General features: G+C 41.7%; 1 protein-coding gene across 2 annotated transcripts in view; it reads right to left on the bottom strand.

Annotated features, from left to right (window-relative positions):
* The window catches only part of ITPK1 (inositol-tetrakisphosphate 1-kinase), a 139,318-nt gene that overhangs the window by 56,998 nt on the left and 63,559 nt on the right, over nt 1–18,761 (bottom strand). For both annotated transcript variants that reach the window (XM_059850195.1, XM_059850196.1), the window contains exons 4-5: nt 12,388–12,513; nt 4,437–4,554 (exon numbers count right to left, since the gene is read on the bottom strand). In XM_059850195.1, the coding sequence (XP_059706178.1) occupies nt 4,437–4,554; nt 12,388–12,513 (244 nt within the window). The remainder of the gene's footprint in view (nt 1–4,436; nt 4,555–12,387; nt 12,514–18,761) is intronic.

The raw sequence follows: 18,761 nt of genomic DNA on the forward strand, positions 1-18,761 counted from the left end.
GCTTGTACACCTGGAGAAGAGTTTCTGCCCAAAACAATGTGGCATCTTGGCAGGCAGATGAGTGCCAGGATGCACAGGGGTGACACTCCATGTCCAAAATCACGCAGCAAGGCAGAACCAGCACCAAGCAGAAAACCCCAAGCCCTAAATCAAATGCCTTACTCATCATACTGAGCTTGCTTCATGGTAACAAAAGATACATGCAGCTGTGAGAGGAGAATTTCTAAGACACACAGAATCTGATAAAAAGAAATCTAGGGAATAGAGAAGGATGCTGTAATCTGTTCTGTAATATCCCCCAAAATGAGAAAGAAGCACATACAGCAGCAACTGCATCTCATATAATAGCAAACAATCAAACATAATAATTTTGATTACATGCCAGGATGAAAATATTGAGGGTAAAGGATTGTAAACTGTTTAGAGTGTCCTGAGAAAATAGCTCCCATGCTTCAAAGACAACTGCTAGGAAGAAGGAAATTAAGGAGCTGCAGCTTGGCTCATGCAGGAGTTCTCTTTTCTAGAAGAGTTCCACAAAGACTATTGTCTGTACAAATTTTAGATTTCTAGCTAAATTTAAGAACAACAAAATTTTAAAACAATGGAAGAAAAAGCCAGGAGCGAGTGGTTAAGGAAATGAACTTCAGGGTCTGCAAGTTCAAACGTTATCAGAGAAACCAATAAGTCACTTGAGACAGAAGAGGAAGCTGAGCAGCAGATGGGAACACTAACTAGATAGCACACTGAGTGAGTAGCATGTTTACTTTACTTTTCATTTAAGTTCCTTCAATTTGGATTATTACTTGTAAGATAAGTAGGGAAACTCAAAAGTTTTCAATCTTTAAACAAAAAATGTAATATGAAAAGCTTACTTAGTGCCCAGTCACAGTGATCATCCATTACCATCTTAAGCATAATTTTAAGTGTCAGATTTTGAATTTCAAACCTGAGGGATCACAACTTTTCAACACACATCAGAAAATTTACTTATTTTCATTAGATTAGAGCTTTAAAAAGGCTGACACAGTTCCAACCATACAATATCCTCTTAAAAATGAAATTTTTACTAAATAATGCTCCTAATCTTTCACCAAACATCACTGAAACTGATCAAGAGCACTTTTATGTAAGAAGCAATTCTTCAGAGATAAGAAAACAAAGCAATACAACTACTGAGAGAACAACTGTGACACCAAAAAAATCTATTCAGTGATTCATTTCAACATACACCTCAAGGCTATACAGGACACTAGATGGAATGCAACCTTTATTTTTTCAAATCTTTTTTTGAAAATATTCAGAAGCACAGGTTGCAGAATAACTAGCTCTTTTAGAGCTTGCACTCCAAATAATGGAGACCAGGAAAAAGAAGTCACAGCTCCAGCCAGACTATTGATTCTAAAATAGAATCCATTAAAATCAATGTTAAAATATCTTTTAAAGCTATTTTTTTTTTGTCCCAGAAGAGAGTTCTACTTCCTTCCAAGGGAAGTATCACTGTCTATACCAAATAAAGCAACAGTCCTAGCAAATCACCTCAGCACTGCTAGGAGCATGCTAGCACACCAGGTTCAAGGTGCATCCTGGAGCAGATTGCTCAGAGAGGTTATGCAGTCTCCATCTGTGGAGAAACACAAAAACCCAACTGGACATGGACCCGAGGAACCTGCTGTAGAGATCCTGCTTTGAACAGGGACTTGGACTGTATATTCTCAAGAGGCCTTTTGCAACTTCAGTGACTGGGCAAGTCTGTGAACCTCCTATTTCCACAAGGAGTGAGTGGTTACTGTGTCAGACTAGGACATGGAAAGCCCTGGTTCAACCCCAGGCTTTCCCTCAGACCACTGGTACAACCCCGGCCCAGCTCTCCCCACCTCAGTTTCTTTAGCAGTCACAGACTAGCAGCAGAGACAAGGAGTGCCTCACACACAAAGTGCCTCAGCAAGCATTCTCAGGAGGCTGGATCAAAGTACTTCTCACTCAGACACTTGACTCCGTGAAGAGCAGGATACGGGACTTTCAGAAAGCCTAACAATGTCCACGTGCCCAGTCTAGACACTTCAAATAGGGGTTCCCTTTTTCAGGAAGCATGGAGAATTCTCTGGCAAAAGAACAGTGACTTGGACATCTGAAAAATAATTAGAGTTAAAATCAAACTGCTTATAGACTGTGGGGCTCTACTGCTGCAGAATGCAGCCACCTCAACAGAGCACTCTCTCTTTAACCTAACTGGTGCAAATCTTTAACTATACAGTTGTTGTAAGGTCTACAGGGTTAAAATAAAGTGTAAACTGAGGATCATAAATAAAGACTATACTTCATTTATAGTTACTTAAAAACATAACTGAAATAGATGCAATAATCACTGAAATCCAAAACTGATCTGTAAATAAAAACTGAATTTTCTTTTGAAAGACTTTGAATAGCAGAAGGCTTCTCCTTACATATAAACTCAACCCTCCTGAGTCTACAGCATTCCTTCAGAAGAGACAATTCCTTGCACTAAACTTAACCCATCACATTAGTTTTGTATCCTGTGATAAAAAAGGCTCTCTAGTTACAGCTAAAGACTAGGACATTATTCTCTTAGTAGGTAATTCCATCATGAAATTCCAGAACAATAAAGATGTGGCTGCTAAGAGTTCATGCTATTTACAGTTCATGCTTCTTATTTGGGTTTTCTAAGTGCTCATGGCCTTGGGATATGAGATGGTAGCTGCAACAGAGGAAATATAACTTAGCAGGTGAAAACAAGGAAGGGGAAAAAAACCCACAGCACTGCCTAGAGTGGTGTCACTTTTCTCTTACTGCAGATCATCATGTGCAGGAATACAGAGGCTGATCTACTTAGGCCAGAACAAGAAGTTAGACAATTATTAATCTCTCCTGAGATTTCCCTTGCTAAATACAGAGTTGGTTCAAGGTCTTGGACATGGATTATGAGACAGAAATAAGACTGGGGAGGAAAGTGCTGGGGGGAGGGGGACAGAGGGTCAGGGAAAATAATGGTTACCAAACACTGCAGCAGCCAGTGACAATAGCTTAGGCCATCCCTTACTTCATTCCTCAACTTTATTAACAGCTTCTTCTTGAATTGTCAGTTTTACCTGATTACAAATTTCCTTTTTCTTTTTCCTCCTTAAGGACTTATTTATTTTTCTCATCAGTTTGACCAAAGCAGGCTGAAAAATGCGGAAGACAAACTACTTGCAAAAACTGGATGTCCTCCCAAATATATTGTTCTCACAGGGATAACAATAGCACTGATAGCAATTTAAGAAAAAAAGAACAAAACCAAACTCTACTGAATCTCTGTGCTGTTAGAACAATATCCCAATCACTCCCTCAGTGCACAGGTTTCCCTCAGCACCTTTCTCCCACTCACAAACAGCAACAGCCACTCCAAAACAAAATCATTCTGAACTAATTGAAGATTTTCTCCCTAAGAGATTCCAAAAGACAAGAGGGAGTGCTGTGAATTATTAATCTTATTTCTACACAAGAATGGTGCCGGTGTGGTCAGGCAGGTTATATGCAAATAATATGTCCATAAATCCACAACTATAAAAATACAAATTGCTGAGCTTCTTACCTGCCCATCAAGACAGTGATAACACAATCTCAATGGCATTTCCAATAACATCTCATTAGAACATAGTTCAGAAATGCAATTTCCCACCATTACAGTCATCTAACATATGAAAGAGTTACTTCAGAGCTATTCTAGATTTAAATTCAAAAGCCAATAAATGTTTCAAAACATGACAGCAGCAGAAGTAAAAAGGGAATGAAAGACTAACTAAACCCAACAGCTGCAGTGGTTAAAATGAGAAGGTAACAGAACTATTCAGGTAGAAAAGGCATGACTCCTAACATGGAATACAACTCAAATGATACCAGTTAAGGGCAATAGTTTATGTCAGGTAACAAGCCAGCACCAGACGTGCATTTATGTTCCTCCTAGCAATTAGCTTGTGCAATAGGCTTCCAGTACTTCTCAAAGACCTTAGCTCTATTTACACTTTAATTTCTTTTGATCCTTTCCAAAACCAATTTTTCTTCTTTTCCTTAAATTTCAGGCCTCAGGAATCTTACTACAAGCTGCTGAGTTTGTACAGTCATTTGAATTTACCAGCACACAAGAAGAAGACAATGTTTTCCAGATTTCTGAGAGTGCTCACTGTGGTAAATATGCTCCCCATTAAAGCCACATCGTATTTTTAATCAGTTACAAACCTCCTTCGTGTATATGGAAAAAGAAGAGCACGGCATTCCAGAGGGCAGTCCTGTGACACAGGAATGCTTCAGTGTTTGTGCTCCCATGGAGAGACAATGCAAAGGCACAAAACCACTATTTCAAACTTCACGTCCTGCCTCCAGTAGCTTTATTCTCTAGTCACAGTAACAGCCTCCAGGGAGCACAGATACCGGCCTACCTTGCATGTACGCCTCTATTCGCCGAATGAGCTCATACGACTTGGATCGATCCAGAAGTGTACGGATAGCCGGGAGGGGGTCTAGGATAATGGTTTCTGGATGAGCATCAATGTACTCCTGCAAAACAATATGTAGGGAAAAAATGGCGTTAGGTTGGCTGAAGAGTGTAGAAAAATAATGAGAAGAGAAAATAATGCAGAAGAGAATATATAATGTCAAAAGTCCAGCTTCTCCTTCAAGGGGAGCCAAATGGACTTTGGCAATGCAGAAAGTCCCCAAACAGTCAAAACACTGACACTTGAAACAAACACAAATGTGACAGCTAACTGGTTTAGATGGCAAATTCCTCCTCTAGACTCTATCAGTAGCAAAACCTGTGCTGCAACCACATTACCTCACAAGGGAGCCACTGGCAAAGTGCCACAATAAGAACTGTGAGCAGGACTGAGAAAAGCCATTAGGAGAAGAAAGATGGCACACAGGTATCTTGGGGTCAGCCTTGCATTCAATTACTGCATGTGAACATCACAACTATCTGAACCAGGCTCAGAAATACATCTGCTTTCTTTTATGTTGTTTTTATTGATGTCTTCTAGCTGGGCTGAAGACAGTTTTAAGGGCTGAATGATAAGGGCTGAAATTTTTTTTCGCAGAGCTGAAGAGATTGCTGCTTCATTGTGTCTTCATTGCTTGCTACTTCTCTATGCTCATACTCTCCTTTTCTGACTACAAGAACAAAGTAAAGTTAATGACCTCACGGATCTTCGTCTTGGGAACTCAATTCCCTGTTCACTGAGGTCATGACTGCACTACTGCATCTTGGCCAGGAACACAGACAGAGCTACCAGGTATCAGCCTTGCAAACCCAACAAAACTTCCTTCTGTTTCTTAGAAGCTGATCATCATTGCCCCAACCCGGCTGTATAAAGTCAGTGGGAAACACACATCCATCTTATTCTACTCAAAATCAGACAAATATATCCATAGTTAGCCTCTCTCTTTGTTTCACCCAGCTTCCCAAAGCCATCCTAATGTTTCCACTTACTTCTTTAAATCTGTTCATGCAAAAGCTCCTACAATTAATAGACTTCCATGAAGTTTTACTTCATTTGAATTGATTTTTCCAAGAAGAAAACATACTACAAAAGATACTTCAGAGTATGATAAGATGGCCTCAGGAGATGCACTTTGCTGGAGAGAAAAGAATGGCATAATCTATTCCCAGAAAGTGATTTCGCTCCAGATACTACCTGGGGATGCAGACTTCTCCACCCCAGCACTGGAACCTGTTGCTTCCTGGTGACTACACAGTCTGAACTGATGGCTGCTGAAAGGAGATTATTCATTTGAGGACTTTATTAATGCATAAAAATTTGAGATTTGCAGGAAGGGTCTAATGAACCTACTGCATCACCCACAAGACACAAGCAGCTTTCCTTCACAGGGCACAAGGCACCCCTCAGTGCCAATACTTGTGTCTGACATATTTAGTAATCCCTGCAGAACACAAGGAATAAATTCCCAAAAAATATGTTCAACCTTGCTGCCTCATGGGAAAAGTAAGGGACAGCCTTTCACACAGTGTGTCATCAAGATTGTCAAACCCAGCTGCTGTCTCACCCTTGCAGTACAGCCTGGATAAAAAGCCTCATCAGCTCAGTGGAGAAGAAGCTGGGTTCATTTCCAGCCACTAAAACCCAGAACATACCGTTTTCATGAGTCTTCTGCTCCTAGTACCTCCAGAGTCTAAAGCAGAGCAATCAGCTTTCAAATACAGACGAGATTTTTATTCTTTTTAGAGCTAGAGTATCTTATTACCTAATGCCTCTTAAACACCCACACATGTCTATGCATACGTGCCCTTTTATGCAGTACCTAAAACTCACCCTGTGGAGCTAGCATGATCCAGTGATTAGAGCATTAGCTTGAACTTGCTGATAGTGAAACTGTAGTTGAGTTTCTCGCATCTCCAGAGTATAACAAGACAGATTTTAGTCCCTCTGTGCCTCCATTTAAAACACAGGGAGTTACCACACTGTCTTTCCCAGCACACTGAGAAGATGAGCTCCTTACAGACAGCCCATACCCTGATGGGGCAGGAGGCAAGCACAGCACCCAGACTGAACATGTGACAGTTCTGAAAGGTGGCCTCAGCAGAGCTCTGACAGCAAGCCTCCTGATGTGTGCACGAGTTCTTCCTTTTACACTGTGGTGACCACTCATCTGCCTCGACCAGTCTCTGGTTCCACCCTGACTACAAGCTCCCTGGATTTCCATCCTGGCCCAGCCCCTAATGTGCACATACTGATCCTTCCCCTCCCACATACATTCCTCCTGCCTGTGGACTCCACTGCCTTTACTGCCCTCCCAGGACAGAATGATTTTTCCGTCTCTTAGCTCCCTGTGTATCTTCCTGATGCTCACCTCAGCACTGAGAACTATCCTTGTTTCCCAGGACTCATGCATTCTACTTGTTCATATGGCTCATGTTACTCTGAGTATTTTCAGAGGGAGCCTGGCTTTTTTATGCTTTCAGTAAGGGAACCTCACAGTGCTTTATTTCTAATGGCAGTAGCCCTAAACCATATTTAAAGATCATCCAAGCACTAAGCTTGCCACAGCACAACAAAGTTTACCAGGAATAAGGCACAATCTCAAGGCCACTCTACACCAGCCAACATGTCAAGAGAAACAAGCATCTAAGCTGACTTTCCAGTGACTTATTTCTCATCCTGTTGCCTTAAGGAGCCTCCAAAAAGCTCTGTTTGGCACACATGAAATAACTGATGAAGATGAGGTAGGTGGGAGCTGTTTCCCAAAAGCCATTTAGAGTCTGGAGAACTTTAACAAATTACTATAACGTCAAGAAGAACTGCACTGAATACAAGACAACAGCCCCTTCAAATGCACAACAAAGGCTTTGCTTTTGAGCTTTGAGCAGATCAGCTTTCTTTACAAAACAAGGAAATTTCTCATCATTAAACCTATGTTGGGTACTATTCTCCAACTCTTCTCCATTTCCAGGCCTAGGAACTTGGACAGCCAGAAAGAACAGGAATGGCAAAACTCAGAGCACTGAAAATCTGTGTCATCTAAGGAAAGACCTTGAACTTGAAGTATCTCCTAGAGCTCATCTGGGGACAGGCCACACATCTCTCCTTTTAACTGAATCCAGAAACAGCCTCTTTTTAAAGAGACTCTCAATGCAAAACAAGGTCAGTGTATTTGTATGTATCCTTTCTGTTTGAACACAGCTAGAGATTAACTGCTAAAGCTGTGCAGGGGCATCCAGCTTCCCCTTGGGCTTTTAGGCTGCCAGCACTCTCCCAGTCTCCCACACCTCTCACCTGTACATGCAAACAAAAGTTTCAATATCCATGCACAGAAAACTACTTAAAATAAGTAATTAAAAGATCTGAACCTTACACCAATTGTCTGCAACAGGAAATTATAATAAGAAAAGTCAATTTTGTTAGTTTCACAGGAACAATTATGGTAGCTGATGTGAAACCTTTCATAAACTTTGATTCTTTACTAGAAACTGCTGAACCCACCACGTACTACAAGCATACTCAGTTTTCAAAGCCATATACTTTGTCTAGAAGGCAGGAACTGGGGTAGTTTGGTTTTCTTTCTTACCAAGAAGGCAGAACTGTAGCACCACTAAGTGACCTGTGAAGATCACTTAAGAGACTGGAGAATGCTTGATGTAGCCTAAGTAACAGCACTCCCACAGCAGAGAGAGCTCCACTACCGGAAATACAGATCTGCATAAACATAATACACATCTGCATAAACATAATACACATCTGCATAAACATGTAGGGTTTCTGCCTAATTATTTTGAAAGCAGATGAGCTACTAGAGACATGAACTTGAAAATGAAGCAGTTGAAGAAGCAAAAGAGAAGCACTGAAGGCAAGAGAGTACAGCAGTACTCTCTTCAGTACAGCACAACCTTTCAACTTTGAACCTTCAAGTCTTCTCTCGTCCTTCCTGCAAAACAACTCTGCTCTTTGGAGGATTTACTGAAGACATATCCAACAGCAAATTCCAACCACCCAGGCAACAATGTGGAAGATATTTAGGCTTTCCAACAATAGATTGAAAGGGATCTGTCCTTGGGCTGCAGTTCAGCTTGACCCAGACAACATCTATGTTTTCCTCTTTCTAATCTTTGACATAATAAAAGCAAACAAGAACAAACAAGGAATTTTAGCAGATCCTCCTTTGTTTGTATTCCAGGCCTGGTGTTAAGTCATACTTTGTACCAGCCCCATTACTGGCAGAAGGCCAACAATGAAACTTGAAATAAGAAAGAGAACAAATCTTTCATGTTCCCTATTAAACACCTCTGGATATAATCCAGCAATTAAAAAAAATACTTCCCTTGAGAAGCCTGTGTATAGATGAGAATAGAGCTGCTGGTCATTTTACCCAAAAAATGTAGCTAATGATTTTTTTTAATATTTTAACAGAAAGATGATACAGTATCTACTGGAAATAATAGGTCATTAGATGATAAGAGACTCACTGACTCATTGACTTGCTTTTATTACTAAGTAATAAAACTTATATAATGTTTTGTTTAATATTAAACAAAGTTCCATCAAAAATATTCCAAAAGAAAACAAGTAAGCAAAAGAAGCAATAATGCCATTTGGACTTGTGTTTTCCCACATACAGATACATGACAATGACTGCTTGTAAAAACATATCAACATTTTCCAAGGGAGAAAGAGATGTAAACACAAGCTTGTCTAAAGTTTGCATCAGATTTAGATTTAAAAGCTCCTTTTTGTTGTCTTAGGCTGTGATGGTCTCTTTTAAGGACACCTCCTTCCAAAAGGAAAGGTGAAGGTGTATTGGGTCTTCAAAAAATGCTCACCTCAAAATTGTTTGTCTCTAAATCTCAATGAGATTTCTGCAGTGGTTAGGAGGAATGAGGGGTGTGGCAGGGGGAAGGGGGAACTGATCTTCTCTGTTACATTTCTATTCTCTGTATAGCTCAAAGAAACTTTCTGAGTATTCAGCTGCCCTGTGTAGCCTTCTGAAGTCTTTTGCTCCATCATCTTGCAAATCCTACCCACAGGAAGCTATCCTAACCCCTAGCACTTGAATGACAAATTTTTAGTTAATTTTGCAGTTTTCGAGGATCTTCCAATAATTTAAGACATTATTATTTTTCAAATGTATAAAACACAGGTATTGGCCTGTGAATTCAGGTGTAAATAGACCATTTCAATTTTGTATTAACCTCTCCCTCCAATTAGGCAAGAATTACTAAGACATAATAGTTTCCCTTGGTTTTTTGCTTGCCTTTTCTCATCTGAGAAGTCTCCTACCTCCTTCCCTTCCAAAATATCTCCCTCTTTTTCCTTCCTTTTAGTCCCAAACACTTCTAAGAAAGCTTCTCAATCAAGATTAGAAGAGTCCATCCTGGACAACTCAAGAGCGGGAGAGTCAAGAATTGAAGGGCAGCAGGGGAGGAAACATTTTAAATTTTCATCAACCTGATAACAAAAGACTAGGCATAAAAACTGTGTCTGATCTGTCTTTTTAAGTAGGCTAATGCAAAGAGAACCTGCTCAGAAAAAGCTTTGAAAGACAAATTAATAACCCTATTGATTTTTCCATCACTCGAGCCATCATTTTGAATGCAATATGAAGCTGCAATGAATGAAGCCACTCAAGCCCTGTACAGCTATGACAGGGAGCTGCTCAGAGAGCATTTTGCTCTAATGAAAGCCTAACAAAGACTCCCCAATGTCTTACAGGAGCCAAAACATACTCAGTTTTCAAAACCATATACTTTGTCTAGAAGGCAGGAACTGGGGTAGCTGGTTTTCTTCCTTACCAAGAAGGCAGGAACTGTAGCACCAGTAAGTGAAAGGCACCCTGGAGACTCTGCCTCTTCACCTGACTTCCCTCCATGTACCTCTGGTCAAGAAGGAACCATTGAGGACTATAACCAATTTTCACAGTAAACTAATTACCTGTGTTCAATCAGTCCAGCCCTGTGTTACAGTGAGTAGAGAGGGAGACTGACCATCACCTCTACAAATAATCATCATCCCCCAAAATAAGGATCTAAGTGTCCTAAAAAGCAAGTAATAGTATTTCTCTACTTTTCATCTCATGCACTACACTAGGTGCTGCATGCAGTCTTTGTTTTGGCTTTGGATGAGATCACCAGGCACTCATCACTGATTTTCAGTGCAGTCAAGAACAGCTGCACCCACCAGGATTCTCCTGAGAAACTGCACTCCATACCACATCCAACCAGCACAGAGACCTCAGAAAGCTCAGCCCTAAAGGTCTTCTGGAGCTAAAAATGCCACTGTCAACAGGCAACTCCTCCATACCATTTTCATTCTCCTGTAATTTTTTTTTCCAAGGCAATTGAAAACAGTCAGAAAATGTAATGCCAAGAGGCTTCCTGTTCTATTAGCACTCTCTGCCAGACCCTTCAAGGGCTCATCACAGACTCCAGAGAGCAGGGACACAGAGTCATGTAAACATGAAGCTAGTTTCCTCCCTAGCTCTTTGCAGATTTGATGATGGTCAAGGCCTCTATAACATAGATCTGAAAAAAAGTCATTCTTAAAAAGGTCATAAATGTAGTCTGGCAGATCATTCCTCCTGTGGTCAAGGATCCCCTGCTCTCTGCTTCCTGGAAGACTGCTTTATGGAGCCAACAGTAAGACTGCTGCCAGGTATCATCTTGCTGTCACATTTATATTCAATAGCAGGAAAAAAAGCATAATGAATTTTGCACTGTTTGGTCTGGTTAAGATCATCACAACTTTTTCAGTCAACTTAATCAACAATAAGGGAACCACACTATTTCCACTTGTGTGTAGGTGCCAGAAATACCACAGTGCTTATATAACACCTCACTCATACAAACAGCTTTCTTGCAAGGGGACATTTTTCATTCTCTAGGTCGCTCATTGATTTTAAGAGCCCAAAACAACAACCCTATACCACACACTTTATACTAAAGTATTCTTACAATTTCTTTTTCTTATGGAATATGCTTCTCCTAATTTCTAATGATTTTCAATATCTTAAAAGTAATACAGGACAGATGGAGACAGGCAGCAATTTGCAGATAGCTTCTGCCCTGGAGACAAAACTACATGAGAGTATACTCTAAAAACACATTTTGTCATGTAATTCAACACAGAAAGGCCTGTGCTCTGCACCACTGGTTCCTGGTTATGTTTTACTGCTGTGGCAGTAAACATTGATGTGTATGCCACTGATGTGGCACAACTCAGCCTCCTGCAGAAGCAAAAGCTTCTGCCTTACTTTATTGGAGAGAGGGTATCATTCAGATGTCTGCTCACAGGGGCCCTACCCTCTATTTCATCCTCTGTCTTCCAAAACAAAAAAGTTTGGAAGGCACTGGGAGAGAGTCTTTTAAGACACTTCTTGGGGAAAACAGTTCTATGTACCACACGTCCTGCATAGTTCTGACCTTCAACGTAAACTTGAGGGGAAAAAAATAATACAACAGGATTTTCAGCACTAGAGGACAGAGTCACTGACAGTAATCCTGATGTTGCAGAAATTAGCTTTCCAGGAACTGGGAAGACTAGACAGAACTGGGCCAGACTAATTCAGTGGCTTCTGTCGTGGAGGGACGCACATAAAGTGATCTGCAAACACATGTTCCTCTTTGTGAGCAGCACTAATATTCTTGAAATGACATAAGAACATTTGGTGGGAAACCAGTTCTAGCTAACTACTGATACAGAACAAAACCTTCCCAAGGTGCAAGTCCATTTTAAACTGACAAAACCACTTCTGCTGGGCTATCGGCAGCAAGTCAGCAGTGTTCCAGACAACTCTTTTTATCAAACCCCTACAAAGTGCACTGTAATCAGACTGAATTTGCTGCACCAAAATCATCCTCCTGCTAGAAATACAGAACAAACCACTTACCTGGAACCTTTGAACCAACTCCAGTGACTGGCTGTCATTCTGGTCTGCTTCAAGGATTACATCTGTCAGTTTATGTATGATCACATCCAAAGGGCCCTGATCTTCAATGGGTTTGGTGAGGTCAAGCTGAAGAAACCAGAGAGAAACATTTTATTAATATATGGGGGATCCAAGCTCTTGTCCCTGCCACCATCCGAGGTGCTGCTGCCACACAGATGATATCTACTTTACACAGTCCCTTTGTTTTGGTATGTTATCCAAATCCCTGAGAATTTACATACCATTGAATGTTAGAAAACTTTACTCAGATACTTATTTCTCAGCAGTGTAGCTCTAATTCCATGAAAAACAGCAAAGACATCAGCCAGTACCCTCCATCCAAACATCTCCCTGTGCTTCTCCACCCTAAACCAACATGTGGCTCTTCAGCTCAGTTTCTTGGTATGTTCACACACCTTCCTGGTACATTCACTTACATGCAAAAGGAATGAGCCAACAAGGATTAACACCACTAATAAAAGGAAGGTCTGCTGTGCCCACTGGGATTGCACAAAACAGCACCCAGGACAGGAATAAAGATAACACAAAAGCAAGAGAGGCAGGATCTGTGGAAATTCATCTGCTACTGAGACAGCTATTTATCTGGTAAGGAGGGGTGCAGCTCCCAGACAACTCCCAAGAGCAGACTTCGGCAGTTAGCTGGGTAGGAGACAAAGATTTGGGGTGAGGTGTGCAGAAAGTCTGCTCCAGACAGCACAGGAAGGCATGAAAAAACAGTGGCAACATGTTAGAGGGCTTGGTCCCAGTACCAAAACAGGGCTCAAGAGCAGAAGAACCACCTGCACTGGAAAAGGATTGAGGAATTCTCTCTTGATGAAATATCAATGCAAAGAAGCTTACTGGACATGTATGAGATGCATGCAAAGATCCTAAGAGAGCTGGCCAGTGTTATTGTGAGGGCTTGGATTTATCAAGATATAAATCAAAACTATGGAGATTCCAACTAAATCAGGTAAAAAAAAAAATCTACCACAAGGGCAGTCTGCTTGCAGATGATGTATTGCAGACCCCTAAGATGCTCACAGAACTCGATGATCCCATGAAGCTACTCACCAGATTTAACCTTAGTTCAGTGTAAGTCAGAATTGGCTCATGTTCTAGCCACCACACCAGGCTGCTCACAGCACAAAAGCTGTGAGAGTCAATTCAACCAGTTGTGAGACCTACTGCATCAATGACAACTTCACTTTGTAAATGCCAAACCAGGAACATCTTTGACAAGAGAGATGGATGTGTGCTCACTAAAGTTAGCATCTGATTTTACCTGCATGATCTTTTCTATTGCTGCTTTCTTTTTTATTCAGCTCTGGTGGAGAAGGGTGTGAGAGGCACAGGAGGGAGAGGAGTACTGGGCTGCTGCTGCTGCTGTTTTCTGTCTCATTAGCTTGCGTTTTGTCCTACTAAAATTTCCCACCCTACAGAAATGGCCCTGCTTTGAATTAAGGAGTGAATGCCTTAAAGAAGGTAAAGCTATAAGACAGGATCAAACCAAGAGAACTAAACCAGCGGAGATCTGTCAGCCTTATATTAATTTGCTAGTTGCTAATGTAACAGACCCATGGAGCTGAATTACTTTTCTTGTGTAGGCACTCTTATCTGGGCCAGGCTTCCCTGAGCAGAATAACTGAAGGTATCTCTGGCACAAAAGCAAACTGAAAGGCTGCCAGTTCCTCCCTCAGAGACCACCCTTGCTTGCCCATTACTATATGCTCCTACTAACAGTTATGGGTTGGGGCCCTTTGAAGTCCTTATGCAGATTCCAATCCAACAGGAAAACACAGTGTGTGTCTCTCTTCCAAGGAGACAAACAGAGGCACTGCTCACAGGTGGGCAGCCACTCCTACAAGCCAAGAGACCAGCAGGACAGACTCGGTGTGGATGCTCAGGGATGGGTAAGCTATGGCCAGGTGAGGCAGCTCACAGGAGGTCTGCCTGTCCTGACACATTTTCACTCTCACAAGTAGTGCAGCACAAAGGCCAGGGGACAGCCTAAGTATCTGCAAAATGAAGGCAAAATGAAGTGAACTGCAGCTTGGCTAAAGAACACGGAAGGAGATAATTAATTTCTTCAACCAAGTTCCAGAAAAATCAGTTAATATCCTTAAAAGAAATCTCAGATGACTATACTGCTGCTTCTGATTTTTTTCCATCTGCCTATCACATCTGGAAGGAAACAGCAAAACAAAGAGTCCATTTAACTAGGTCAGAAAGTTCACGGTTGCCAAGGTACAAAATTCTGAATTAATCCATTTTCAGGACTTGCAGTTTGAAAAGCAGTAAGAAGTAAGCAAGCATTTGAGATTGGTTACCCCTCTACATTCTTCCTGAACTTTCAGCTCAATCTGCACGGAAACATTCAGGAAACAAGAACAGTCCTCCCTTTCAGCCTTGACCCAAGAACAGAAGTAAGCCTTCAAGGCAAATCCAGGCATTTCCAGCACAGTGTTTTCCACAAGCATAAGACATCTGGGCAAGATAACTTCTTCACAACAGTTGTGCCAGCTAAACACAACAGGTATATTTTGAGAACAAAACCAAATGCACGTACTTTGCACACGGGAAAGCATTAAAAAGGCTCCCCCTAACACTGTTTTGCTTCCCCCTCACTAGTAAAGCAATGTGAGAAATGACAGCATGATAAAGCAGCTTCTCTGGAAGGAAGTTCAGTGACCACTTCAATTGCCTCAAAAAGGACAGCAGGTACATTTTAGCCACAAAAACCTTCAAAATTTGATCCAGTATTTTGTGGATTGGAGGATCAAACCATTTGCAAAAATAAGTTCTCTGTGTTTAGAGCCATGCTGTAGAAAGCAAATATTCCTGGGCTGTGTGGAATTTGGAAGAGATCCACCTTCCTTTTATGCACTAAGAAAAAAAAGTAAAAGTAGAAGGAAAAAAAACCGATTTGAGAAGGTAAAAACAAAGCCTTTTCAAAGTGGAGTATCAAACCCAAAAAGAAGTCAGTGAAAGCAAAGTGCAAAATTTCTGATGGCCCTCTGCTGAGACCAACACTGATTCATTGTTTGTCATCAGCTGGAATTTGAGCCCTCCTACTTCCCTTCCCTTTCAGCCTCTCTCTCTCTCCGAATGAGAGAGATGAAATGATCTCTGCATTTGACATGGACACCCAAAGGTTTGTTATTGCAAAGAACCTACACCATAGCAACAGAAGTGAGAGAAAAGATTTATCAGCATCAGCTTGAAAAACCGGAGATATATCTATGGTGCCTTTTCTTCTGTGAGGTTGGCTTTAGGCTGCAGCATACTCTACTTGCCCTTCTTTATGTTAAAAAAAATCAATCCCAAGCAGGTATTGGTTTCATGGCATTGTCACTTGTCACCAAAACCCAGCAAAACTCAGGTGCATGACATGGAAGAGAGTATCAATGCTGTACACTGGAAATATACAAGGCATCTATTTGACATGGATAGGGGCACTGTATCTGGGTAAAAAACTGCCTGGATGGCCAGGCCAAGAGAGTGGTGGTGAATGGAGCTAAATCTGGAGTGGTGGGCAGCTGGTCACCCCTGGTGTTCACCAGGGCTCAGTATTGGTGCCAGTGCTGTTCAATGTCATTACCAATGATCTGGATAAGGGCCTCAAGTGAATCCTCAGTGAGTGCAATTCAAACCAAGCTGGCCAGGAGTGTTGATCTCCTGAAGGGCAGGAAGGCTCTGCAGGGGGATCTGGACTGGCTGGATCCATGGGCTGAGACCCAACAACTGTATGCGGTCAACAAAGGTCAGGTGTCAGCTGCTGCACTGGGGTCACTCACAACAACCCCACACAACACGACAGGCTGGGGACAGAGAGGCTGGAAAGCTGCCTGGTGGAGAAGGACCTGGGGGTGCCATCTGACAGCAGCTGAACATGAGCCAGCAGTGCCCAGGTGGCCAAGAAGGCCAATGGCACCTGGCCTGTGTCAGCAATGGTGTGGCCAGAGGGACCAGGGCAGGGATTGTCCCCCTGATTGTCAGCACTGGTGAGGCCACACCTCAAATCCTGTGTTCAGTTCTGGGCCCCTTAGAACAAGAAAGTTAATGAGGTGTTGAAACATGTCCAGAGAAGGGCAACAGAGCTGGGAAAGGGTCCAGAACATGGTTCTGATGAGGGGTGGCTGAGCGGGTCTTTAGCCTGGAGAAAAGGAGGCTAAGGAGGGACCATATTGCTCTCCACAACCACCTGAAAGGAGGCTGTAGCCAGGTGGGAGTTGGTCTCTTCTCCCAAGTAACAAGTGATAAGACATGGGGAAATGTCCTAAAATTGCACTAGGGGATATTTAGATTGGATACACTGAAAGAAGCCAATCTTTAGAACAGGTTGCCCCAGGAAGTGGCAGAGTCACCATCCCTGGAGGAGTTTAAAAGACATGTAAATGTGGCACTTAGGGATCTGGTTTATGGGTGGACTTGGCAGTGCTGGGTTAACAGCTGGACTTGATCCAACCGAAATGATTATATGGTTCTGTATGCCTTTCCTGGTCCTTCAAATCCATATATGGAAGAAACCAACCAGCAGATAAATGCTCTTATCATAGCTGACTGCAGCCAGCCTGCCCACCTTTTAATAGAAGGATGGGCTGGAAGTTACAAAACACTCCAAGCTTAGAAATGACAGTCTCTCCCACAGGCTTCCCAAAGAATCCACTGGAGAGCAAGTTACAGGCACGCAGAGCTCTGTCTCTGCCCTCCTCTCCCCTTCCCCCTTCCTCTGTCCTCCAGGAACACACAGCCAGCACATTATCCAAATCATTATAGAGAAGGGCAAAAAATGTTTATTTCCATTAAGCATAATTTGTTTAAAGTTTTGGGGTTGTTTTTCTCCAGAACCCTGGCAATCCATCTGTATTGCAGGGACAGGGTGAGTGCCTGGCAGAGTGCCATGGCTCTCCACTGGTCCCAACTGCAATCCCACACAAATGCATTTCTGGAAGCTGTGTTTAAAAATAAAACTATGTCCAAGTGGAGAAAATCTGGATTTGTTCACTCAAGGGAAAAAAACCAAGCCAAACAACTACAAATGCTGGATTTAGGAAAAAGAAACATAATTTATAATAAAGATTAAAAATAGTTGTGTATTTTTTGTTTTATTCAGTGTTTCCAGTCTGGTATAATCAGCTGAATTTCAGAATCTGTCTGATTAGGATTTGTGACTTTGATTTTTTTTTTTAAAGCTCTTCTTCCAAAATAGTTTTTGGATTAGCATTCACATGAAATGAAGTTTTAATACCAACCTGTATTTATATTCTTTTATCTGAACCAGAGAGTAATATCCACTGCTATATCCCTGAGCAATGTAGAGTCTACATTTCTATTTATCCTGACTTTTCTCTTACTATATTTTCATTAAAAACTAGGACCCATATAGCTATTCTTCAAACATTTTGCTCCCATTCTCCAACCTACTAGCAAACTCCTCTCACCAGGATGCTGCTCTAAGTTCTTGCAATGTTCTCATTTGATGTGCTGCTAGGACTGGGGTGCTCTAGGATGTGCATCCTTTGAACAGGAGTGCACATCCCTTCACAGCAGCCTGTCATGCTGCAGGTAGAAAGAGTTCATTAAACTTTCAGCCAAAGGAGATAAATAGGGGCAGAAAGTAAATCAGGAATCTAAGCTTTCTCAATAGGCAGTTAGCATCAAATCATCAGACATTAACCAAATAAAATGCCACAGAAGAGGAAGATTCCATTCAACTTTCTGGTTGGTTCAACCGGTCAATGCTCTCTGCTACACATTTCACCAATCACAGTCCAAAAGTCCCTTTGTGGCAATCTAACCACTCTCCTCCCTGTGAACTGGACATACAACTTCAGCCTGATCTGACTTCTTTGCTCCTTAATTTCTCAATTATTCTTGTATATGGAATTTTCTACACAAATCTATTGTATTCTGCTATTCAAATACTCAAGAAAGGCTGTGTTGGTCCCAAGACAATGTGGTGTTTATTTCAGTCGTAATTCAGCTTCTTAAACTCCACTGCATGAAAACCTTCAGTATTTTCACCCTCATCTTTCACTCCTGAGACTATTTTCTACCATGTATTTTCATCACATACATTTATATCAAAAGGCTTGTAAAATAAAGCTTTCCCAATTCTCCTCCCAACCCCAGCTCCAGTGTTTACCTTTGCTGTGCATCAATGCTGAACAAGTCATAATGAAAAAAGTCACAAGCTTAGATGAGAAAGCCAGATCTTCACAAAGCTGAACCCTGACAGCTGATCTATTGGTGGACACTGTTCTCTCCCAAGAAAACTCAAAGAAAGCATCTAAAAATATCTTAAGCACTTTGGAGAGGGGAAGGGAAGCAGC

Source organism: Haemorhous mexicanus, chromosome 6 (genome assembly GCF_027477595.1).
Source record: "Haemorhous mexicanus isolate bHaeMex1 chromosome 6, bHaeMex1.pri, whole genome shotgun sequence".
Classification (NCBI taxonomy): Eukaryota; Metazoa; Chordata; class Aves; order Passeriformes; family Fringillidae; genus Haemorhous; species Haemorhous mexicanus.